Source organism: Sander vitreus, chromosome 17 (genome assembly GCF_031162955.1).
Source record: "Sander vitreus isolate 19-12246 chromosome 17, sanVit1, whole genome shotgun sequence".
In the NCBI taxonomy this organism is placed as follows: domain Eukaryota; kingdom Metazoa; phylum Chordata; class Actinopteri; order Perciformes; family Percidae; genus Sander; species Sander vitreus.
In genome coordinates, this window is record NC_135871.1 from 8723038 (window position 1) to 8748825 (window position 25788).

At 42.2% G+C, this 25788-nt stretch overlaps 2 protein-coding genes across 4 annotated transcripts; one reads left to right on the top strand and one right to left on the bottom strand.

Annotated features, from left to right (window-relative positions):
• Nucleotides 1–12380: 12380 nt before the first annotated feature.
• On the bottom strand, nt 12381–18836 carry ttl (tubulin tyrosine ligase). Its single transcript, XM_078273055.1, has 7 exons — nt 18078–18836; nt 17793–17871; nt 17426–17658; nt 17019–17154; nt 16657–16926; nt 15183–15326; nt 12381–13168 (listed from the first exon to the last, which is right to left on the bottom strand). The coding sequence occupies exons 1-7, from the start codon at nt 18244–18246 to the stop codon at nt 12970–12972; spliced, it is 1230 nt and encodes a 409-aa protein (XP_078129181.1). The 5' UTR covers nt 18247–18836; the 3' UTR covers nt 12381–12969.
• Nucleotides 18837–19169: 333 nt separating this feature from the next.
• fignl1 (fidgetin-like 1) lies at nt 19170–23371 on the top strand. Of its 3 annotated transcripts, XM_078273548.1 has the most exons (4): nt 19175–19243; nt 19579–19732; nt 20149–20181; nt 20557–23371. In XM_078273548.1, the coding sequence occupies exon 4, from the start codon at nt 20574–20576 to the stop codon at nt 22467–22469; it is 1896 nt and encodes a 631-aa protein (XP_078129674.1). In that variant the 5' UTR covers nt 19175–19243; nt 19579–19732; nt 20149–20181; nt 20557–20573; the 3' UTR covers nt 22470–23371. The 3 variants fall into 3 exon arrangements, with proteins under 3 accessions (XP_078129673.1, XP_078129674.1, XP_078129675.1); XM_078273547.1 differs by lacking the exon at nt 20149–20181 and having other exon boundaries at nt 19170–19243; XM_078273549.1 differs by lacking the exons at nt 19579–19732; nt 20149–20181 and having other exon boundaries at nt 19178–19243.
• The last annotated feature ends 2417 nt before the right edge of the window (nt 23372–25788 follow it).

Consider the following 25788-nt stretch of genomic DNA (forward strand, 5'->3'; position numbering starts at 1 on the left):
TTGCATTCATGTTCTTTATCATGTCAGCAGGTTGCATGAATCAGTAACTTATATTCAAAATCTGTGACTGAAATGTAAATGTAAATCAAAGAGCAACTGTACAAGCAGCATTTAAAACTCAGGAGTTGAATTTCCTATCACTGCCAAAGTAAATAACTCTTCATTACAGGGAGCAGACGATGCTGCAGACAACAACTCAATCTGAGTCATATATCACAATACAACATGTGACCATAAAAACTGAGCAGCTGAAAAGTGGATCACAGTGTGGACATATTTTCTTTATTTGATTAATAAAAGAGAGAAGGCTTCTGGTTTGGGACTACTTTTCCCTCCAACATTTCTCTGACAGAGGAGCAGCGTCACATTTAAATGTAGGTGTGATGAGGTTTAAAAGCCTTTGAACCTTTTCTGGATTCTGAACTTGTCAGACTGGTAATATGTTGATAATATGTGAGCCTTTGGTTCATTTAGTGAAGCCTGGTTCCCCCACACAGCTGCTTTCACTTGTTGCCTAATGAGGCCTCTGGTCAGGACTGTGTGGATGTGTACAGAGCGAGCTCTATTAACACCGCCTGACTCTCCTGTTGATACGTCTGTTAAGGCCATACAGTTCACATCTTTAGGATTATGTAACCCTCCTATAATGTGTAGGAAAAAAATGACATCCAATATGTTACAGGTCAAATTGACCCCACTGTTATACACTCACAAACAGACAAATAATCAGTTTTAATTAGTAGCCTAACCTTTTATTATGGCTTGTCAGAGAATTCAGAAAGAAGAAATATAAGATCATTGGACATTTTAGGCTACACTATTTTTAACAACTATTTCATAAATGACCAAATGAATGAATCATAATTTTTTTATATAATTGATTATATTCTATATCGTTTTATTTTTTAAAGCCTTTATTTGTGACAGGACAGATTAGACATGAAAGGGGAGAGAGATGGGGAATGACATGCAGCAAAGGGCTGCTGGTTGGAACTGAACATGTGGCTGCTGCATTGAGGACTGAGCCTCCATACATGGGCGTGCGCTCTACCAGGTGAGCTACCCAGGCGCCCCTATAATTTGTATCTTAAACTTTTATCTTCAAAGTAACGTGTAGCCCTTATATGGGGTGCCGAATGTAAAAGTTTGGTTACAATTTCTTAGCTGATACATTTTCAACATTTAGCTCACTTTCCTCACATTTAGCGCATTTTCCTCACATTTGAGACAGAAATTATATAGTATATATAGTATATTATATATATATATATATTATATATATACATATTATATCTAAATGTTAAATGTTAAATCTAAATGTTATATCTAAATCTAAATGTTAAATTTATATCTAAATGTTATATCTAAATCTAAATGTTAAATGTTAAATCTAAATGTTATATCTAAATCTAAATGTTAAATTTATATCTAAATGTTATATCTAAATCTAAATGTTAAATGTTAAATCTAAATGTTATATCTAAATCTAAATGTTAAATTTATATCTAAATGTTATATCTAAATCTAAATGTTAAATATATATCTAAATGTTAAATCTAAATGTTATATCTAAATCTAAATGTTAAATTTATATCTAAATGTTAAAGGTTAAATCTAAATCTTAAATATATATCTAAATAGTAGATCTAAATCTAAATCTTAAATGTATATCTAAATGTTAAATGTTAAATCTAAATGTTATATCTAAATGTGTCGCCAAGTGTAAAGCTAAATATTTAGAAAATATTCAAATCCCCAAGGAAACCACGCCCACTGCAGTGGCTTCAAATCGCGCTGCACCGCAATTTTCAGTCAACACCTGTACAGTGGAGCTGTTCGACTAATGTTACTGGATTAAAACACATTTCGGTCAGTATTTTGTATTACTGACTTATATAACAGAAATGTCTTAATATTTGTGTGTACTATAATGCCGTTGTTTTTGTTTGACTCATATCTCCTTGTGTGTTTAACGTTAGTTTGACTCATCCTTCACAAGCAATCTAGCTCACACACTGCAGCCGACATGTCATCTGAACAGGCCTCGCAGCGCTGTAACTAGCTGAGACTGAACAGCAGTAGGCCTGTCACACTATAGCCACATGTAAGTAGTTTTCAATACTTTGGTTCCATTACCGTATTTTATTAACCTGAATTATGTTGCTATATTAGCTTGCGAAGGAGCTATCCGTTGCTAACGCTAATAATAATTAGTTAATTAATAATCTCAAAAAGCAGAAACGTTAGCTAACTACTGCCAAGATATGATTTCACTAGAGACCAGAGAGGTGTTGTAAGACTCGTCAAGTGTTGTCATGTGTTTACACTGTCTTACAATGGAACCATATCTTGGCAGTAACATTAGTTAGCTACTGCTTTTGACATTATTAGCTAGCTAGCGTTAGCAACGGATAGCTACTTTGCAAGCCAATAAAATATAGCCTTGGCAAACAGAATTAAGGTTAATAAAACACGATAACTAGCTATGTAACCAGTATTAAAAACTTCTTACAAGTGGCTGGATTGTGACATGTTAGTTGTGTTCGGATGAATATGTTGGATGCATAGCTGAACTTTATCCATGCTGGGCTATGTTAGATTGCTTGGGAAGGATGACGTTAGTCACACATGGAGATATGTAATTTAAACAACGGCATTGTGATTAACACTATTAACTATTATAACTATTATAATTAACTATCTTCTCTGGGAACCATCACCTTATCGTGGTGGAGAGGTTTGTGTGTCCCTATGAACCTGAGGGCTGTGTTGTCTGGAGCTTTGTGCTCCTGGTAGGGTCTCCCAAGGCAAAATGGTCTCAGGTGAGGGGCCAGACAAAGAATGGTTAAAAAATCCTATGAAAAATCGAGGAAGGGATGAAGTGACCCTGCCCGGAGGAAGCCCGGGGCCCCCGTCTAGAGCCAGGCCCAGATGGAGGGCTCGTCAGCGAGCGTCTGGTGGCCGGGTTTTCCACGGAGCCCGGCCGGGCACAGCCCAAAAAAGCTACGTGGCGGACATCCCTCCATCCCATGGGCCCACCACCTGTGGGAGGAACCGCTGGGGTCGGGTGCGCTGCCACATGGGTGGCAGTGAAGGTCAGGGGCGTCGACGGACCAGACCCGGGCAGCAGAGGCTGGCTCTGGGGACGTGGAATGTCACCTCTCTGTGGGGGAAGGAGCTGGAACTTGTGCGGGAGGTGGAGCGCTACCGGTTAGATCTGGTGGGGCTTACCTCTACGCACAGTCTTGGTTCTGGAACCATACTCCTGGATAGGGGTTGGACTCTTTTCTTCTCCGGAGTTGCCCAGGGTGTGAGGCGCCGGGCGGGTGTGGGGATACTCACAAGCCCCCGGCTGGCGCCGCTACGTTGGAGTTTAACCCGGTGGACGAGAGGGTCGCCTCCCCTACGCCTGCGGGTTGTGGGGGAAAACTCTGACTGTTGTTTGTGCATATGCACCAAACAAGAGTTCAGAGTATTCAGCCTTCTTGGAGACCTTGAGTGGAGTCCTGCATGGGGCTCCAGTCGGGGACTCCATAGTTCTGCTGGGGGGACTTCAACGCGCACGTGGGTAATGATGGAGACACATGGAGAGGCGTGATTGGGAGGAACGGCCTCCCTGATCTAAACCAGAGTGGTTGTTTGTTGTTGGACTTCTGTGCTAGTCATGGATTGTCTATAACGAACACCATGTTCGAACTATAGGGATGCTCATAAGTGTACTTGGTACCAGAGCACCCTAGGCCAAAGGTCAATGATCGATTTTATAATCGTTTCATCTGATCTGAGGCCATATGTTTTGGACACTTGGGTGAAGAGAGGGGCGGAGCTGTCAACCGATCACCATCTGGTGGTGAGTTGGGTCAGGGGGTGGGGGAAGACTCTGGACAGACCTGGTAAGCCCAAACGGGTAGTGCGGGTAAATTGGGAACGTCTGGAGGAGGCCCCTGTCCGACAGACTTTCAACTCACACCTCCGGCGGAGCTTTTCGTGCATCCCTGTGGAGGCTGGGGGCATTGAACCCGAGTGGACAATGTTCAAAGTTTCCATTGCTGAAGCTGCGGTGAGGAGCTGTGGTCTTAGGGTCTTAGGTGCCTCAAGGGGCGGTAACCCACGAACACCGTGGTGGACACCGGTGTTCAGGGAAGCCGTCTGACTGAAGAAGGAGTCTTTCCGGGATATGTTATCCCAGACGACTCCGGAGGCAGTTGCAAGGTACCGAAGGGCCCGAAGGGCTACAGCCTCTGCCGTGAAAGAGGCAAAGCAGCGTGTGTGGGAGAAGTTCGGAGAAGACATGGAGAAGGACTTTCGACTCTCGCAAGGATCCTGGAGGGAGCCTGGGAGTATGCCCAACCAGTCTACATGTGTTTTGTGGATCTGGAGAAGGCGTATGACCGGGTGCCCCGGGAGATACTGTGGGAGGTGCTGCGGGATGCGGGGTGAGGGGTCCCTTCTCAGGGCCATCCAATCTCTGTACGACCAAAGCGAGAGCTGTGTCCGGGTTCTCGGCAGTAAGTCGGACTCGTTTCAGGTGAGAGTTGGCCTCCGCCTTTGTCACCAATCCTGTTTGTAGTATTTATGGACAGGATATCGAGGTGTAGTCGGGGTGGAGAGGGGTTGCAGTTCGGTGGGCTGGGGATCTCATCGCTGCTTTTTGCAGATGATGTGGTCCTGATGGCATCATCGGCCTGTGACCTTCAGCACTCACTGGATCGGTTCGCAGCCGAGTGTGAAGCGGCTGGGATGAGGATCAGCACCTCTAAATCGGAGGCCATGGTTCTCAGCAGGAAACCGATGGAGTGCCTTCTCCAGGTAGGGAATGAGTCCTTACCCCAAGTGAAGGAGTTCAAGTACCTTGGGGTCTTGTTCGCGAGTGAGGGGACAATGGAGCGGGAGATTGGTCGGAGAATCGGCACAGCAGGTGCGGTATTACATTCAATTTATCGCACCGTTGGGACTGAAAAGAGAGCTGAGCCAGAAGGCAAAGCTCTCAATCTACCGGTCAGTTTTTGTTCCTACCCTCACCTATGGTCATGAAGGCTGGGTCATGACCGAAAGAACAAGATCCAGGGTACAAGCGGCCGAAATGGGTTTCCTCAGGAGGGTAGCTGGCGTCTCCCTTAGAGATAGGGTGAGAAGCTCAGTTATCTGTGAGGAGCTCGGAGTAGAGCCGCTGCTCCTTTGCGTCAAAAGGAGCCAGTTGAGGTGGTTCGGGCATCTGGTAAGGATGCCCCCTGGGCGCCTCCCTAGGGAGGTGTTCCAGGCACGTCCAGCTGGGAGGAGGCCTCGGGGGAGACCCAGGACTAGGTGGAGGGATTATATCTCTAACCTGGCCTGGGAACGCCTCGGGATCCCCCAGTCGGAGCTGGTTAATGTGGCCCGGGAAAGGGAAGTTTGGGGTCCCCTGCTGGAGCTGCTACCCCCGCGACCCGACCCCGGATAAGCGGATGAAGATGGATGGATGGATGGATGAACTATTAAGGCATGTCTGTAATATACCGGTCGGTCAATAATATAAAATACTGTAGATCAGTGCTTTCCAACCCTTCTGGTCTGAGGTTCCCCCACAGCCCTGTCATATAAACTCACATACCCCGCCCTATCAATTCCCAATGTGTTCACACTATTTATCATATTAAAGTGAATATTCTTACATTTTCATGCAATTGAACTGTAAACATTTAGGTTGGTTTGGTCAGAAATTCTACTAGCTAGGCCTTTTACTTGAAGTGTGGTTAATGTTTCAAAAGTCATCCATTACTTTTAGCTAATCATTTCAACTGTTAGCTAAGTCAGTAGGCCACTTCTAGCTATTTTTTTCTACCATTGATTACTTCGCTATATGTTTTAACATATGTGTTGAGCTGTTTTAGCTGATATATTGTTTTAAATCAATCATAATTCAATTATTATTTTGATTAGTTAAGCTGCTCCACAATCTTTCCAAGTACCCACTGGCTACAGCAGAGACTGGGTGCAGCGCGATTTGAAGCCACTGCAGTGGGCGTGGTTTCCTTGGGGATTTGAATATTTTCTAAATATTTAGCTTTACACTTGGTGACACATTTAGATATAACATTTAGATTTAACATTTAGATATATATTTAAGATTTAGATTTAAGATTTAGATTTAATATTTAACATTTAGATATATATTTAACATTTAGATTTAGATTTAACATTTAGATTTAATATTTAACATTTAAATATATATTTAAGATTTAGACTTAGATTTAACATTTAGATTTAATATTTAACATTTAGATATATATTTAAGATTTAGATTTAGATATAACATTTAGATTTAACATTTAACATATATATATATATATATATATATATATATATATATATATATATATATATATATAATTTCTGTCTCAAATGTGAGGAAAGTGAGCTAAATGTTGAAAATGTATCAGCTAAAAAATTGTAACCAAACTTTTACATTCGGCACCCCATACCCTTAGCTGTCAAATAGATATAGTGAAGTAAAGAGTATAATATTTGCCCCCTGAGATGTAGTGGATTAGAGTATCAGTTTAAAAATAGAAATACTCACCTCCAACTCAGCCTACTTCAGTACAGTTGTTGAGCAAATGTAGCGTGCTGTCCCCTCACTGCACACAGGACAATCATGACAACAAGCAGAAGCACAGCAGAGACAGTGCTGCACTGTGATGCTGTGTGTCTGTTAGACATGGAGACATGATCACAACATTTCTGTTTATTTAGTTGCATGTTTGTTGAATGAGACAGCTGAAATGACAATTATGAATGGAAACCTGAGTTCAAAAAAAGCCGGAGAACGAATGGGTGTGATGATGTCATTGCTCCTCTCGTCCAGGTGGAGGTGGTGGAGGACAAACAAACACAACTGGTTTCTGAAGGTTTCCATGGGAACAAGGAAATAAAGAAGTTGCTGTAACATACTGTAACGTTGTTGTTGAGCGTGTGTGTTATCCCAGCTGTGTGTTGAACAGTAGAGAGAGTGTAAAAAGACTGGGTCCCGCTGTATTACTCAGGCTGCACTACAGCGTCTATTCACAGGCGCGATCCCACTACTGAGCGGCACGGGGGCTTTGGCCTGCTCCGTCTCCGGCCTGGGCCGGTGCACCCCTCCTTAGACGACCTGGTGGTCCCGGGCTCCCCCAGGAGAACCATATCGATACCGAACTTAGTGCGGACACCCGATCGGCATAGTCCGCTGCAGCTCAGAGCTCCTGAGCTCAAACGATCCACCAGCCTCAGCCTCCCGGTAACTTGGATTACAGGCGCGCGCCACCGCACCCGGCGAGAGAGCGCCTCATTCATAGAGGTTTTGGGATTTACAAACGTGACGTCATCATAGAGCACGCTCCAGCTGCATCTAGTGTCGAAAATAAAGAATGCAGCTGCAGAGTTGAAGGCTGATCAGCATCTGTAAAACTCACTGATAAAACCTTTCAATAAAGATCAATACTTTACACCATTGCCTATCTATAAAAAAAAAAAGCTTATCATCATCCTGCTTTTCTGTTGAGTAGACGCTGTGGTGCAGAATGAGTAATATTGTATTGGCTCTTTCACTTTGCTCTACAATTTCACATTATTACCTCAACATGCTGGTCAAATACATCTTTTAATGTGATTGAGGCAGAGTCTAATGTGTCAGATCAGTCATCTTTACCAATAATGTTGTTCACTCAATGTAATCGGGGTTTGCTTGTCATGTTATGTTTTTTCCCTGCGACTATTTGTTGCCTAATTTCTGTCTTTTAAGTTGATTAAATACAAGTTGTAGTCATCGCACAGCAGCAGCATCAATATCCACATTGAAAGAGGCCTTTTGCGCACGTGGCACAGCACCGGTTTTGAGACCTAGCCTATTTAAATCTCCTGACACAGGATCAGTGAGGCTCTAGTGGTCAGTGACCTTTAGAGGTTTCTACATATCAGGTTGATTTGCTGTTTCATACAGATTACAGGTTAATTTAATAAAAACACATTTGGAACATAGCAGCCGGTCGAGTTTATTAGTAGGCCTACATGTGTTTTGAAATTGTCCTGCTTAAATACAAAGTCTTGCAACATTTGCAACAGTGACGCATGGAAGAGCACCATTCATACTTACCATATCTATATACTGAACACACCCTCTCTTGTCATAAAAACAACACCTTATGGCCACAGAAATAATGAAAGTACAGTTGCGTTCAGAATAATAGCAGTGTGTTGCTAATAATGCTCAGAATCCTTAGAATAGCTTATAATTCCATAATATCAATACATTGGGAACACTGCACATTCAATTCCAAATCAAAACATCACCAAAATGTATCATGTTTGTGTTATACCTTTACAGAAAGTGAAGAAAAAGGAATATTAGGCTGTTCAAAAAAATAGCAGTATTTGCATTTTTCTTTACAAACTCAAACATTTACTGTATAAACTGAAAAATGTCCCAAGGGTTTGCTTTACTTTGAATCACTGCACTAATATTTAGTTACATAACCATTATTTCTGAGAACTGCTTCACATCTGTGTTGCATGGAGTCGACCAACTTCTGGCACCTGTGAACAGGTATTCCAGCCCAGGACGATTGAACTACATTCCGCAATTCCTCTGCATTACTGGGTTTTGCCTCAGAAACAGCATTTTTGATGTCACCCCACAAGTTTTCTATGGGATTGAGGTCTGGGGATTGGGCTGGCCACTCCATAACATCAATCTTGTTCATCTGGAACCAAGACTTTGCTCGCTTACTGGTGTGTTTTGGGTCATTGTCTTGTTGAAAGACCCATTTCAAAGGCATTTCCTCTTCAGCATAAGGCAACATGACCTCTTCAACTATTATGATGTATTGAAACTGATCCATGATCCCTGGTATGCGATAAATAGGCCCAACACCACAGTATGAGAAACATCCCCATAACATGATTTTTGCACCACCATGCTTTACTGTCTTCACAGTGTACTGTGGCTTGAATTCAGTGCATGGGGGTCGTCGGACAAACTGTCTGCGGCCCCTAGACCCAAAAAGAACAATTTTGCTCTCATCAGTCCACAGAATGTTGCCCCATTTCTCATTTGGCCAGTCAATGTGTCCTCTGGCAAATTTCAACCTATTCAGTACATGTCTTTTTTTCAGCAATGGGACTTTGCGGGGGCTTCTAGCTGATAGCTTTGCTTCACATAGCCTTCTTCTGATCGTAACAGTACTCACAGGTGACTTTAAGTCTTCTTTGATTTTCCCGGAGCTGATCATTGGTTGAGCCTTTGCCATTTTGGCTATTCTTCGATCCATTCAAATGGTAGTTGACCGTTTTTTTCCCACGTCATTCAGGCTTTGGATGCCATTTCAAGGCATTTGAAATCATTTTGGCTGAGCAGCCTATAATTTTCTGCACTTTATATGTTTTCCCCTCTCCAATCAACTTTTTAATCAAAGTCCGCTGTTCCTCAGAGCAATGTCTGGAACGACCCATTTCGCTGAGTATTTCAGTGTGAAATGCACTATAACCAGCATGCCCAACATTTGCTTCCTTTCTTCCTTAAATATGGGCCATAATTGACACCTGTTTCTTCACAGAATCAATCACCTCACTAATTGAACACAACACTGCTATTATTTTGAACATGCCCTTTTCAATTTCAGATTCAATTACACAGAATGAGCAGCATGCATATCATGACTGTTGGGTCTGTTGGTTTTCTATGACTCTACAACACTTACTGGTAAATTATTTGCCATGTAGAAATATCACAAACAATTTGATTTATGAGGATAGTGATGTTGGACTGCTATTATTTTGAACACAACTGTACATGCCATTTTTAGCGGCACAATATGACAGCAGTCGTCTCATTCAGATAAGATGGCTCATTACGCACAGACGGGAATTTCATTCATACTTTAACTGAATTGAAATTCAAAAACATGGAAATCTACACACAAGCAACTTTAGTGTCAACAAAAACATTTATTACAGGGCTGTTGTACTGCAACATCTGTTTCTGTTTTTCTGGCCACTCAGTGTATCTTACTCACAAGCTACATTCATGGTCCAGAAAGAAAAGATTCTGTTGTCTTGTGTGTATATATATATATATATATATATATATATATATATATATATATATATATATATACACACAAATCTTTTTATATTAGAGAAAAAGTCCAACATTTTGGGAAATACACTTGTTTACATCTGACAGTTATGAGCAGATGGATGTCACTTTCATCTCTGTGTCCAGTACAGAGTTGGTCTCGGATGTGTTTAGTCAAGTTTAGCATAAAGATTGGAAGCAAGAAGGAATCAGATTGTAAAGCAGAAATGTACACATGACAGCGGCTTGTTACTAGTAATATTTTTTTTATTCTAGTAATATTGTTTCTGATAAGACAATTGTTCATGCAAGAGTTTGGATAAAACATCACTGAACAGAAACACAGCACAGATATCCCTCTGAATATGATCCTTGATTTTGAATCACGTTAGCCAATTGATGTGATAATGTCCAGATTATAACAACTACAAAAACCTTTACAGACACTGAAAATACAGCAGGAATTTGATCTTTGGTAAAGATGAGGAAACTTAAGAAAAATAGGAGAAAAATGACATCATTGAATTTAAAAGAGGTCTTATAATGAATGAGGCAAAACCACTTCAATACAAAGAAACGAATGAAGGTGCATTTAAACGCTGTGGAGGTCCATTGCTTCTTCTTTTTTTTTTTTTATCTATATGCAATTCCCCCTAAGGCACCTTTCCCTTTGACAGAAAGATATTTCCCTACAAATTGAATTCCAATACTAACAGTTTGCTTCTGATTCTTCAAAAATCAGCAAACACGTTTAACCCATTTGTCAACAAAACCGTAACATACATATTTTTTTTCCCAAACTTTCAAAAACAGCATTTCGGCTACATCAGGGCTCTGCAAAACATCACAGAAATGGATTCATCAGGTTCCTAGTTTCATGTCAGTGTAACCTGCTCTGTAACTATTCCATCTTTCTGACCGTCTCCATATCCTTCATTTCCCAGAGTCATCTTGTAAACACAAAGACACAGCGATTTAAAACGATAATGTTCCGATGGTGTCCCTTAACTTGAGTTACTCACAACATGGGATGTAAAGCCTCACACATTTGAATCAAGGTTAGAAGAGAGTAACAGCGGGGACTCTAACGTTACGAGAGACCCGCCTACTAAAACTCCTATAATGACTTATTTTGTTTCAAATCAGCTCCTGGAGACAAAACAGTTGAATCAACTACCCAACGAGCACATTTTATTTTAGCTAATTTAAAATTTCATGTCTGAGGAAAAACTAAACACTTCTTTCTAACAAACCGTAACATAAAATAGACGAGTTACCCCTCGAAAGTCTTATCTATTCACAGAGAGATTCATTAGAAGAACAGAACTGAAATCTTTCAAGGACCCCATGAAACAAAACAAAAAAAACTGTCGTGAAATGCAACTCCGATAGAAATAAAAACAGTACAAAGTGGTTCATACAGTGACATGATCAAACACAAGCAGTAACTGAAGAAGAGGAAGTGACGGGATGAAGACGTGTGTCTGTGTCTATCCTTGCAGCCGCTGGATGTCCGCTGACTTTTTCTGTGGTAATAACACACATTTGACATACAATGTTATACAAGCGCAGTGTAAAAAGTATGTTTTTTTTTTTGTCTCCATCAACTCTGTTATGTCTCTCGAGTCCTGCCAGATTCGTTTCATGGGGCCTTTTACACACTTTACTACACAACCTACTACTACTTTCGTTAAAACAGTTCAAAAACATAATCCACACACTTGTTGACGGACACTTTACAATAACAAGTCTAGCTTTTCATATGTCAGAAATAAAACAAACAGTCATTAGGGCAGCTCTACAAACTGGGACAAGAAGTGCTGTGGGGGCTCGTATGAGGATGCATTCTACTACATGCTTTCACACAAACATGCTCTCTTCAAATGACAAATAAAATGCCCAAATAGTCTTCAGCTGGACTATTTTGTAAAAGAATGAGTTGAGAACAGAATACTGCAGGCTAATACTTTTCTTTCCTCTCTGCTGTAGAGAGGTCAGGGGTCAGGGACACTCGTTAGGACAGACTTAAACCTTGGTTTACCAGATGAAGTCTCCTTGTTCACGTATATATCACCCAGCTGCCCTAAACGCAAATAAAATGTGGTGTCCACACGGCTAAGTTTAGAGGAATGTTGATTTTCAAGGCAAACCTTGACGTCTTGAATGTTTGGCTCATCAGACACATCGGGTTAGTATACAAGTCTTTGTACGTTTTAACAACTCTTGACCGCTGTTAGCATTCCTAAATGAAACTGAGGGGCACAGATAGCTGCAGGTAAGCTGCAATTATATAAAAAGATGAAATGTGTCTGATGAGATAAATAGCATTCCAATTTACACAAATTCACTAAGATCTCACATGTCAAGTAATATGTTTTTAAGCTAATTCTTGCCGACTGACCATGACCGCATTGACTTTACTGAGCAACAGTGCAAAGGCTTATAGAACAAGTACAAGCCACAGTGACAGAGCAAGCTAACTGGCTGTCTTTTTTTAAGGGAGCGTGGCTGGAAATGTAAGGCACTACAGTCTCAGTTGGAGCATCTCTGCATCCTTCAGTCCTCCATTAATCTGCTTGTGGAGAAACTGGTGGTGGGACTGAGATGGAAGGGCGTCTGTCCTCATTCAGAAACTCCCGGAAAAGTTTGTTGATCCGTTCATCCCCATCCTCACATTCGTAACAATATGCATAACCGGGAGAGCAGAGATCATTTCTGCCGCTCAGTGATTTCCATAGAAAGAAAGACTCCCTGACAGGCAAGGTACAATTAAAGGCTGGGCTCGCTGCCATGTGCTGCTTCTCAGCTAGAGTTGAGGAGTGAGGACAGAGCATGAAAGAAGCGTGTACGGCGGAGACGAGGGGAACATTCGCGTGTGCTTACAGCCGAGTGAAAGGGCCCACATGAAGAGGCCCTCTCAGTTTGGGAGAGGAGCAGGAGTTGGTGGTGAACATGGAGGATGGGGAGGACGAATAAGGTGAAGAGGAAGCAGATGGGCAGTCACCGCCGCTGTTCATGGTGAAGACGCTGGAAATGGCCACGTCCACGATACCTTGACACAGCTCTGGATATAGTTTCCTGGAGGGGGAAGGGAAAATAGGAGGGTCAATTTGCCATCACACGTGTGTTTCTGACTAAATGATCGGGCTGGCTATTGAGTTCAATACTTTTTTAGGCTCCAATTGAATTGCCTCAGTAACCATTGAGTATCAAAAAGTCTTAATGCTTAATTCGGATTTTTTGCTCAGATCTGAGTTTTTGTTTGGCTGTTCACATTGCCTTTTAAAATGTGGCCTATATCAGATTCCAGCGTGAACTGTTTGCAGTTTCGAACTGACCCGCATGCGCAAAAGAACAATAACAATGACATCAGACGCAGCACGCTGTTGCACTAAAGTTAGGGAAGTTATGGAGGAAGTAAGCACTTTTGCTTTTATTTCAAAATGTTTGTGTAATGGTAGCTGTAACATTAATGAGCAGGTGCTGAGGAGGAGAAGAATGAAGAGAAAGGGAGCCTAATTGGCTATTTTGCTATTTTTTCAAAAACGGAGCAGTTACGGTATGATCCTTCTAGTTTTGATTGAATTGAAGTATCTCCCCGTACACTAAAGGCGTTTTTCCATTACATGGTACCTGCTCGACTCGACTTTTTTGGTTTTCAGGTACAGGTACTTTTTTTTAGTACCACCTCCGTCCAGGTTCTAAGCGAGCTGAGGCGGTACCATTTAAGGTGACGTGAAAATCTGCAGACTACTGATTGGTCAGAGAGAATCGTCACAGACGCGACAGATGGGGGGGGGGGTGTCCCGAACAAAATCGCCATTTTTAAATAGTTTAGCCAGCGGTGGGTTTTTTTGCTGCATCCAGCTTCTTTTGAAACAAAATGTGTCTTCTGGCTGTGGCAAACAGCCACATGCCGAGAGTAAAAAAACAACACACCTTTGACATTCTGTGTGTGTGTCGCGTTGGGTCACGGCAGTTTCCTGCGGCGTCGCTATGACGACCAGCCACACTCGCCTCAGGCGTGAGGCGGTACTAAATCTGCAATGGAAAATGGAGGACGGGGCACCGCGGCCGAGTCGAGTCGAGCAGGTACCACGTAGTGGAAAAACGCCATAATGAGGTCTAACACCTCACTCTCCCTCCATCGACTTGCTCCATCACTGTTCTCCATTTTGTAGGCCTAGTCAAGTTTCTAATTGTACTGTCTGTGTCTAGGGCTAACTCCCACCGGCGCATAATTGTGACAAATGTCGATGTAGACTGACGTAAAAGTCGCATCAAATCCCCCTTGCTGGTTCACACTGCGGCCGCACTAAAAAAAAATAAAAATCAGACCTGGGTCTAATTCAGGACCACATATGGAAGTGGTCTAAATCTGATTGGAAAAAATCTGATCTGGGCAAGATTTGAGTGTTCACACTACTTCTGAAGAAGTCTGACCTGGTCACTTGACCCCAAAAATCTGGGCCACTTTTGCCTGCAGTCTGAACGTAGCCAAAGTGTCTTGTCGTGTGGAACCAAATTTCAAAACCTAAAAGGGGTTAACTGAAAAATTAAAACCAAGTTTGTTTGTTTTTTGTTGATGTAATGTGTAATGTAATCTTGTTAAAGCGGATTTTTATAAAATTGGTAGTCAAGGTATCGGTGTCGAAAGATTTTGAACAATATCCAGCCCTACTTAATGAGTTCAAATAAAGTCTATAGGAACAACTCAAAATCCACAGCTAGCTGGGACTGGTTTAATATTAATACATAATAAATTAATTCCCATGACACATGAGGAGCAAAATTCTAACGTGTAGCTTTGACTCTGACCCTCCGTGGAACAAAAAACAACAAACAAATATTCTAACATTTCCCCAAACCCAGTTTTAGATAATTAGAGCAGTAGATTCAAAGCTTCTTTTCACCATAATGTAAACAAAAGCCAAACAGCTCTGTCTAAATGCAGACTGAAGGAATAGATGTGAACAGGAGACAGAACACAAGACTGTGAGATTTCTAGATGGAAAAGAAACACGTGAAACCAAAAAGGATGCTCAGACATAAACATTTTTTTAACAAGAACGATCAGCTGAATGTTACTGACTGTGCACAGGCTGGAGCTCCATTGATCTCAATGAGCCAGACTTTGAAGCTCTCGTCCACCATGAAATCAAATCCAAATAGTTGGAAGCTCTGGTAGGACAGGTGCTTGGTGCTGATTGTCGGCTCGATACATGTCAGACAGCTCCTGTGAAACCAGACAGCAAAATCATTTCCAATCATCCGACTGTTCGACAAACCCCCCCAACGACTTCATGCCGTGTGCAAACACTTGATACAGTTGGTTAGGAATGTTTCAGGCATTAAGTAATCGCTGACCTTTGAAAAGGAAATGCAGAGTTAAAATGCCTCGTCTAAGTGATGGTAGCTGGTATGTGATAGATACCAAAGTCACATATCCACAATACTAAAGTGGGATTTATGCTTCAGCCGGGGCTCTACTCTACGCAGAGTTTACACCGTAGCCTACGTAAGCGGAATGCAACTTTATACTTGCGCGCTGGACGTCTGCATCGTTCTAGCGCGTCTCTTTAACAGAATGGCAATCGTGTATGCTGGGGAGTGTGTGGCAGAGCGAGTGAGAGAGTGACGGGGATTAGCTTCGGAGCGAGTACAGACTTTAGAGGCACAGTGGGAGGAACAAAGTGTCCCCCCTCTGCTTTGTGACCGCGGTCGGAAAGCTGTAGCAGGAAAAGTTAACACACAATAAAAAAACTAAAAAAAATAAATTCTGTATTTCTGTTTTCAATGTTATGTGTGAAAGCTAAAGGCTCCTGCACACTGCCTGCGTGGCGTGAGCGTGGTGTTTCTGTGGCGTGTCAGTTGCGTGGCGGCTGCGTGGCGTCTTCTATGTCTTTACACACCACAAACGTGTCTGACGCGGCGCTGCTGCTGCTAGCCTTGTCTGTACACATCTATGTTTCCCATTGATAAAATTAAATAATAGTGTGTTGTTCAACTTTATTTCGTCAACATTTTTGTGTTTGTACATTTGTTTGCACATATTTCGATTTATATATTTTTATATTTCAATTCCCTTTCCTGAGATAATAAAGTCCATGTTATTGTTTTATCAGAATCCAATTGAAATACAATTAAAAAAAAAAGAGTTCAACAGATTACCTTAAATATCTGCATTTATGTCAAAACCTAGAGACTTTCAAACATCAAAATGTCATTTATTAATATGTAATTGTGTCAAAATGACATATAAACATATTTTCCTATTGTATTTTGCCTGGAAATGCTTCCGACACGCTTGCGTGTCGCGTGAAAAGTAGGCCTAGGTCCTATTTCTAGCATGCACGCGTTTTCGGTGCGGCTCGAGCCGCATCTGAGACATGGGTGTCACGCAGGCAGTGTGCAAGCTCTAACCTGTTAACATGGGAGCCGAAATAAAAGCGGACACGCCACGCAGCTGACACGCTCACGCCACACAGCCAGTGTGCAGGAGCCCTAAGCTGTGCTTTGTAGTAAATGAGATCCAATAATAAAAATACAAAACAAGAAGGACCTACTTTATGATGTGCTTGATCTGAGGTAATATGTTGGTCTCCAGGGTGACATTGTGAGTGTTCAGCAGGTACAGCCTGAACTCATCAAAGAAGATCTCGTTCCCCTCCTCGTATCGGCCGTAGTTCTGGGAGTGCTCCTTCTGGATGCAGTGGTTGGTCAGGTGGCTGGTCATGTCCTGCAGGTCAGAGCTGTTGTAGGGCTCTGAGGACGTCCGCAGCACACCCTCCCGGTATAAATAGACGTTGTAGTGATGGTCCACTAGCACCCAGCTCCTAGCAATGGCATAACAGAACCCATATCAGCCTCAGTTACAAAGTCCAGACGGACTAGCCCATTCTCTGTCAGTCTAACATAAAAGACTTGCCTGATGTCAAACTTCCGATGTCCCGGCTCCAGAAGCAGAGGTTTCTCCAGGTACTTCTGAATAACATGAACCTGTCCCTGATTATCAATGTACTCCAGCAGCTGATTAGCATCATGGGATATCAAAATACCAGCACCTGTTGCAATAAAAAACAAATAGGTAAAGCTGCCACTTACCACAATTTAAAACTGTAAACAATACAAGTAGTAGGTCACATAAAAGATGATTTATCAAAGGAAAATGGTTGCCTTGCAGAGCAAAACTCTTCCAAATACCTCAGAAAGGGTATGGAATCTATTTGATTCACGGTGATATCATTTAAGAAGACAATGAAGGAAAAAAAGGTCTGACTAAAGCTTACTCGTGTCTTGGATTTAAACCAATAAAATGTGGATAATAGTTTTTACCCTTAGCTCCGGCAGAAGACTTGGCTATCCACACTGTGCCCTCCCCACTTTCTTTTTTAGAGTGATATGAGGCCAAGAAAACTTCTCGCTCATCCGTCTTGGGATTGTTCTTCAGATGGCTAATGCCATTCGTAGCTGGAGCAACAGGGGTGTTGAGGTTAGTAGGATAGATGATGTAGGATTCTGGAAACCAGTTACTGGAGTCGGACAGCTCCGGGCTGGTCTTTATTAGCCTAATGGTAAAGAAGGGAAGTGGTCAGCCAATGTAACTGCCTTTGAATAATTCATTTTCATAATTCAAGTACATTAGTAACATGAACGACAGCAAAATATGCAGATTTGTCATTTTAAAAAGACAGATACACACTTGACCAACGACGCCTTCCTGCAAAGCTTGTCTGCTCCTCTGTAGTAATTCACCAGCTGAACCAGTCCTGGTTCGTGGCCTGTAAAATCCAAGTGAGGACATTTTAAAATGCGTTTAAACATCTGCGTGTACACTTCAGAGCCTCAACTGCACATCTACATGAGAGAGAGAGAGAGAGAGCTCTGCGCAGTCACAGCAGCTGCCTCATCCTGAGTGGGTGTACACCAAATATAGCACACAAAAACACTTCATCAACATCATATTAGAAAAAAAAAACATATTTACCCAGACGTCCAAAGGGCAGTCTGTTCCGTTCACCAAGCATTAAGTTGAATCTGGGATTGTCTTTTTTCAGCCTCTTCCATTGTCCAGTTGAGAGGAGGATTTTGGAAACTTCTGCATAAACCGTGCTGTTGTCGTCACGGGAAACAAATGTGTACATCGGGGTATTCATAATGCCACGTTCACTGCGAGGGGAAATATATAATAGAAACGATCGAATGTGTAACTTAGCTGTCTAGCTAGTTACGAGGCTGTCTGGTTGGCACTGCAGCAGACGGACTGTTCAGGGTTATCTCCTCTGTCCGTGCCATGATGATGAGTCAGTCATATCCAGTCCACACTTCCCAGTTAACTCACAATATTGGTCAAAAGCTCCAATTTCGGTCTGAGGCTAACATTTATCTGTATAAAACATCGTAACGTGTGAAGGATAGAAATGTAAGATTGCTGCGCATACAGGGTTCCTTCACTAACCCCAGACAAGGGTGTGACTGACTGCTGCTACCCGGCTCCTGGGGTTGGTCCCGTCTGGATTAATTAAGATCCCGTCTCCGGTTTAGCTTTAGCTAACAGACTGCTACCGCGATGAACAGCTATTCAGGAAACTTTTCCTGTGATCTTTCCTCAAAGACAAATACTTTAATAATAAATAGTGCGAAACGTGAACTAACTACCTGACGTTAGTTAGCTAGCTACACAAACGCAGCTTATTTTCCCACGGCGGCGTATGATCTGAAGCTCAGCAGCAGTCGCTGTCATCCAGTGTCGACAGCATAAACAAAAAAAACTCCACGGTTGTGGTTAGTGTAGTTTACGCGTACACTAATATCAAGAGTACTTTATATTTTATTGTTTCTTCTACTAAATAAAAGTAAAATAATGCAACATGGAATGCAATGTACGTAAAAGTATCCTTTCTTAAACAATAATTTATTTCGGAAATTAATTCCCAGAATAAAATTTCAAGACAGCTGGTACTACGTTTCCCAGAATGCAACACGATAAAGCGACAATCTAATTTGTGTTTATGTAGCTATGTTGTGGCCACAAGATGGCGATGTAGACCTCAAGTTAGCAGCATACTGTCTATGGTTAGCAGGTCGGACCCTGTGTTGAATCCACAGTCCGGAGAAAAGTTTTAAAACTCAAGGCAAAGGTTTTCACTCTAGGTAAAACTGCATAGTAGTTTATAATGTATTATCACGAATCAAAAAGCTTTACGTGAGAATTGATATAGCGGCATAATAGCACATTAACAGATCGTTACCATTCTCTGGGCGAACCTGGGGGATAAATGGAGCACTCCCTAGTTGTGACAAGTTATAGGTCCCGTTCCAATATCTTCAAATAAGTTAATGGCTTTAGCTTGGCTCTTTATTATTCTTATATTTCCATCATAAGTCGACGTTTTATCAATTAAATAACGACTAACGTGTGGTTAGTTTTGGCTGGGTTTCTACATTAGGTGAAACCGATGCTGAAAGATTATTTATGTTTTTTTCAGGAACGAATTGGAACGTGGCCGTAAGTCGTACTGCTGAAGAAGAAACAGGTGGCGGGAACAACTAAACAACAAGTTGACATTTTTAAAACTTGTGTATGTAACGTTAGTGTGGCACCTATTTATTTTACCATAATTGTAGAAGATATCTCTAATAGTAAGTGTCGTCCGTCATCCTCAGTATTGTGGCTTATTGTGTTTGTGGTGTATTTTCAGTGAACACTATAGTTAATGCCTGTATCGTTAGTCTGTAAATTAGAACGAATTGACTGTTTATAACTGCATGTCATGGAGACTAAGCTAGCTAGGTTTCCCTGCCAGTTGAATGAATGACCTACAGTTAGATGACACTGCAGCAGCTTTGTTAGTGAACGTCCCTCCAGTACCGCTACATATTCATCAAATTAGATATTAGCGTAACAGTATGTCGTTAAAGGCGCGTTTGACCAGTTTTACAAATTGTCACTTAATATTCAATGTTAGTAGCTACTAAGTGAAAACAGTTGTGTATTGCTCTCTGTTGCTCTGGAAGAGCTTTGTCAAGACTGAGAAAACAACCCTTTATGTTTACAGGTCATCTCAGCTGAGGGCATGGAGACTAACAAAGTATGCTTGTAAACATTGAAGTGTGAAATTCCAAAGGCATGGGAGGGTCTTAACGCAGATATGTTTTTGAGTTGGGATGCTATTGAGTTGGATGAAGCGTTTTTGTTACTTGAGCCATGTTTTCTATAGTCAGGATATCTCAGCCCCTGCTGCTGCAGTTTGAACCATGCTTTTTTATTCTGTTCTTGTGAGGCACCGGGGTTAATGAAGTGCAATACTAAATCAGTGGGCTCCTGTATCATATGCCCATGCATATCACAGAATGTAATGTAATGAGATGCAACTTTTTGTTTGTTTGGGTCAGGGGTGATGTGCACCTCGGCTTTTACTGATGTCATGCATTTTTAATAACCTTTGTCCCCTCTCCTTCATCAGACTGGAGCAGGCCAGGCATGAGTGGAGCACACCTGGACGAATGGCAGAGGAGGTCCTTTGACATTTCATCTGGCAACTGTACACCTGAACAGACGGCCGATGCCTACCGGGCCCACATCCTCTCCATTCAGTATGCATGGGCAAGCTCCCAGCTCTCTCAGGCCGGCATGGCCAGCCTGCTCAGGACCTACTCGGAGCGCTACGCCGCAGTGCTTGACTCGGATGACCCCCGCACAGGGCTTAACAACTACGCAGAGAGCGCGCTGCATCTGGCCCGCAGTCAGAAGAACTACAGTGACAAATGGGAGTCATCCCTGACCACAGAGAGTGTGCTGGAGCTGCCCTGTGTGCAAAGGATGATACAGGCAGGGAAAGGGGGAGGAGGCTCCCTGGTGGCAGCAGGAGATGTTAACATATGTGTTGGAGTCAGATCAGAGGCTGCATTGATCAAACCTATGGGCCCACCACAGCCTAAAACAGAGGTTAACAATACTACCAGTAATCCTGCTACTAATATTGCTTTAGAGAGGCCAAGAGGCTCTGAGGGGATGTTGGGTAATCCAAACTCCTTCTCCCGACCTCCAGCACGACCGCAGTCTGTGTTTAGTCATTCTTCTTCAGGTCATCCACAGGGAAACCCTGGCCCTGCATGGGGTACACAACACAATCAGTTCTACTTCCCCACCTCCAACCCTTCTAAGCGGAAGAATTTTTACAACCCAGATGGAGGGGATGGTGGGAGGGGGCAACACAGAGGTCAAGCGGGTGCTGAGCCGCGAGCTGGTGGCAACTTTAGAACGGCTCATGAGCAGTTTATTGTTGATCAACAGAAAAAACACTCCAATCAGCCTACGAGAGGTCAGACCATGGCAGCAACTGTGAAGAGATCTCTGGGTGCTAACAGGCCTCGAGGTGCGTCTTCTAAATTTGTGTCACCTATTCCACGACCGGAGGAGGAGGAAGAAGAAGCCAGCCGTAATTCCATTCAGGAACCTCAGATCCTGGACGAGCGCCTGAAAAACCTTGAGCCCAAGATAATCGAGCTGATCATGAGTGAGATCATGGACCACGGGCCTCCTGTCACCTGGGATGACATAGCAGGCCTGGAGTTTGCCAAGGCCACCATAAAGGAGATTGTGGTTTGGCCCATGCTGCGACCTGACATCTTTACTGGCCTCCGTGGTCCGCCCAAAGGCATCCTGTTGTTTGGACCCCCAGGGACCGGAAAAACTCTGATAGGAAAATGTATAGCTTGCCAGTCAGGTGCCACCTTCTTTAGCATCAGTGCTTCATCGCTCACATCCAAGTGGGTGGGTGAGGGGGAGAAAATGGTGCGAGCCCTTTTTGCCATTGCCCGCTGCCACCAGCCTGCTGTCATTTTTATTGATGAAATTGACTCACTGTTGTCCCAGCGGACAGACGGGGAGCACGACTCATCACGTAGGATAAAGACGGAGTTCTTGGTCCAGCTGGATGGCGCGGCCACGGCAGCCGAGGACCGCATCCTGGTGGTGGGCGCTACCAACCGGCCTCAAGAGATAGATGAGGCTGCCCGCCGCCGCCTGGCAAAGAGGTTATACATCCCCCTGCCTGAAGCAGCGGCCCGTCGGCAGATAGTAACTAACCTCATGACTCAAGAGAAGAACCAGCTGAGAGAGCAGGAGCTGGACAGCGTGGTAACAGCCGCCGAGGGCTTCTCAGGGGCTGACATGACTCAGCTGTGTCGAGAGGCAGCGCTGGGGCCCATCCGCAGCATCCAGCTCAGTGACATTGCCACTATCACTGCAGATCAAGTGCGACCAATCCTCTACGCTGACTTCCAGGAGGCCCTGAAGACGGTACGACCCAGTGTCTCATCAAAAGACTTGGAGCTGTATGAAGACTGGAATAAGACTTTTGGATGTGGACGTTAAGCGTGACTCCTCATCCTGAATATACGTCTGTTAAAGTTATAGATGTTATTTTGAACTGAGTTGAGATATACATGTTAGCTCTGGCTAAATCTATAGATTGTAAATATTTTCTTTGTTGCACGCAAAGCACATAGAGCGGGTGGACAAAACAGCAGGAGAACCTTACGTAATTACAGAAAGGATTGAAGGATAAATCAACAACTCTGACAGAACAAACCTAAAAATATAGCTTCACAAAGATAGTGATATGTATGTTAGATGCATTATATTGAGCAGGTGGATCTATTATTTTTTCCACCCCCAGTGTGTCAAACAGTTCATTTTTAGTTGATTTGTTAATCTCTTTACAACCAGCCTGATGTTTATTCAACCATTAATATTCGTCCTTACTTACAGGCTGTTGTCACCACACTTATTGATGAAATAAGTGAACGGTGTCTTTGTATCAGTTTTAAAATGCAGCCCAATACTTCTTCACAGTAATGTTTGTGGTGAGAGAACCTTTCTGTATGGAGAAACTGCTCTGCAAATTGTTCCCAGCCGTTTGCATTATGCATTCACATTATTTTCAGCAGTTTTTTTATGGCCAGATTGTTTTGTTTGGATATTTATTTTACTGTTTCTTGGTGGTTTGGTGTAAGGCACCATGTTGTGTGCTTGAGCTGTTTTCCAGATGAAGCAATGATCGGTTTAAATTCCTTTTATAGCGCTTAGCATCCTTTTTTGTAATACTTTGAGGATGAACATTTAGCGTAAGTAGTATTCATTCCCAAAGATATTCTCAACCATCTCATATACTGTATGTCAACACTTTACTTTTGTTGTTGCTTTTAGTTTGTTTCAATTAATTGCATTGCCAAAATTGTATTTTGTTTTTCTAATAAATTGAAATGTTGCCCTCATGTGCACGTTTGTTTATGTCTAAGAATTAAAACACATCACCAGTAAATTCATCTCCAGTGTAGTGTGGCATTTCCCCACTTGTTCCTCCTTCCCATCTAATCTACAGAGGGCAGTGTGATCACTTTGATAAGAGCTTTATTTGCACATCTCTACAGTATTTTGCCTGTAGTCTAGTCCTGTCTTATGTCCCTGAGGCTGGATGTGCTAATTCTATCTACAGAAGTTGGGCAAGAGTATCCTGGGTGTCAAAAGTGTCTTTTCCTCCCTTCCTTTTGGTGATTAAGACAGCAGTGGCCTCAACAGGAAAATCTGTTACTGCAATACATCCTTTTTATTAGCCAATGAGCATGAGCTCCATAATTAAAAATGTTAGTACCCATCCTGATCCTCTGGGTTCATGGCTGATGTAGTAGATGAACTGTGTGTATTTTCAAACTGTCTGTCCAGTTAATGTCTCAGCTATCAGTATTAATAAATAAGAGGGTTAATCCATCGCCAAGTGGTAGCTCAGTCTGAAATTCTTAACATTGTTGATGTTTTTTGAGTTGAATGCCTCACTGGTCATAAATACACTGCTACTGAGCAGGACCATTATAGATTGTGCACACATGAAATGAAATTCTCATGTAAATTTAATGAAACAATCTTTGAAAATCTGGAAGACCATGAAAAAAGACTTTCATTTATTTTTCATCTTTTTGTCAAGTCCCTGATAAATATTTCAGACGTGTGTGGTTGGCCACTGTATTGAAACTTTGTTGAATTAGCCAGCAGTGAAAGTCGTCACACAACCCCACCCCTCGGGCATCTCCGAACACAGGGACTCCTCACAGCTGGACTGGGACAGATGCACAGAATTCCTCTGGTGCTGGTGGGATCCATAGAGTATGGACTGAAAACGGTGACATATGGTATAAGCTTGTAGCTCAATTTGACTGTGGCTGTGCAGCAGTGGTCACATCTGGGGTTGTGTGGTCAGAAACACACATATTACACACTATGTTTATTGAAAAAAAAAAAATGTATGTAATTTTACTGCCTATAGCTTGTTATTCAAATTTTAGATACTGGCTTTTGGAATCGAGGCAGAAATGTATCAGCTGAGTATTTAAGTAACCTGAACATAGTCGAGATTTTATTGTAATGGCTTTATGTTGCCTGTTTGGAATATTGTATGTTCAGAGATCAGGTATAGACGTTGATGGAAGAAGTATTCAGAACTTTACTTAAGTAAAAGTATCTAGAACAATGTAAAAAAAAACAAAAAAACACCGATATAGTATATAAATAGGTCTAGGATTGGGTAAATAGTCCTCTATTCAAAATGTTAAAAGCATTGAAGTATTTTACAGCAAAATGTACCTATAGTTAAAATCCTTCAAACCCAACTTTTTATATTATTTATGTATTTTCCAGCAACAGCCATTAAAGGCTGGCTGAATGCATCTACAGTCTATAATCACTTATCTAAATAGTAGTTTTCATTGTTGGCGGTGGGGGTCCGTCATTTCCACACTGGATTTAAATTGCCTTCACGCGTACCAGGGATTCACAGGAAACAATGCAGCATGGAATCCAGTGTTGCCTGTATATTTTATTTCAGAAAACAACTCAAGTGATGTCCAGCATGAAATCAGATTGCATTTGAAATGAGTTTTGACACCCTTATTATCAAAACAACATGCGTTTGTTTGACTGCACTGTAAACAGTAGTTTTCTCCAGTGACCTCTTGTGTCACCAAACCAATCACGACTGAAATCTTAAGGATTATAAATTAAAAGTATCAAAAGTAAACATCCTCCTTTCGCTGAAAATGTGTGTGTTGTACTTTTATAGGCTGGTAATGCTGATGCATCAGTGCGTTCGTAGCATTCTACTGTTACAGCTGCACGGGTTACACTACTTTATATACCATTAGGAAGTTTAGTCCAGTGGTTCCAAGTGGGTCACAAGATAAGAGAGGTTAGAGATACTTTATAGTATCAAAGAAGAAAAATGTTCTGCTAAACAAATTTATATATACAGTCAGGTCCATAAATATTGGGACATCGACACAATTCTAATCTTTTTGGCTCTATACACCACCACAATGGAGTTGAAATGAAACAAACAAGATGTGCTTTAACTGCAGACTTTCAGCTTTAATTTGAGGGTATTTACATCCAAAACGGTGTAGGAATTACAACAGTTTGTATATGTGCCTCCCACTTTTTAAGGGACCAAAAGTAATGGGACAATTGGCTGCTCAGCTGTTCCATGGCCAGGTGTGTGTTATTCCCTCATTATCCCATTTACAAGGAGCAGATAAAAGGTCCAGAGTTCATTTCAAGTGTGCTATTTGCATTTGGAATCTGTTGCTGTCAACTCTCAATATGAGATCCAAAGAGCTGTCACTATCAGTGAAGCAAGCCATCA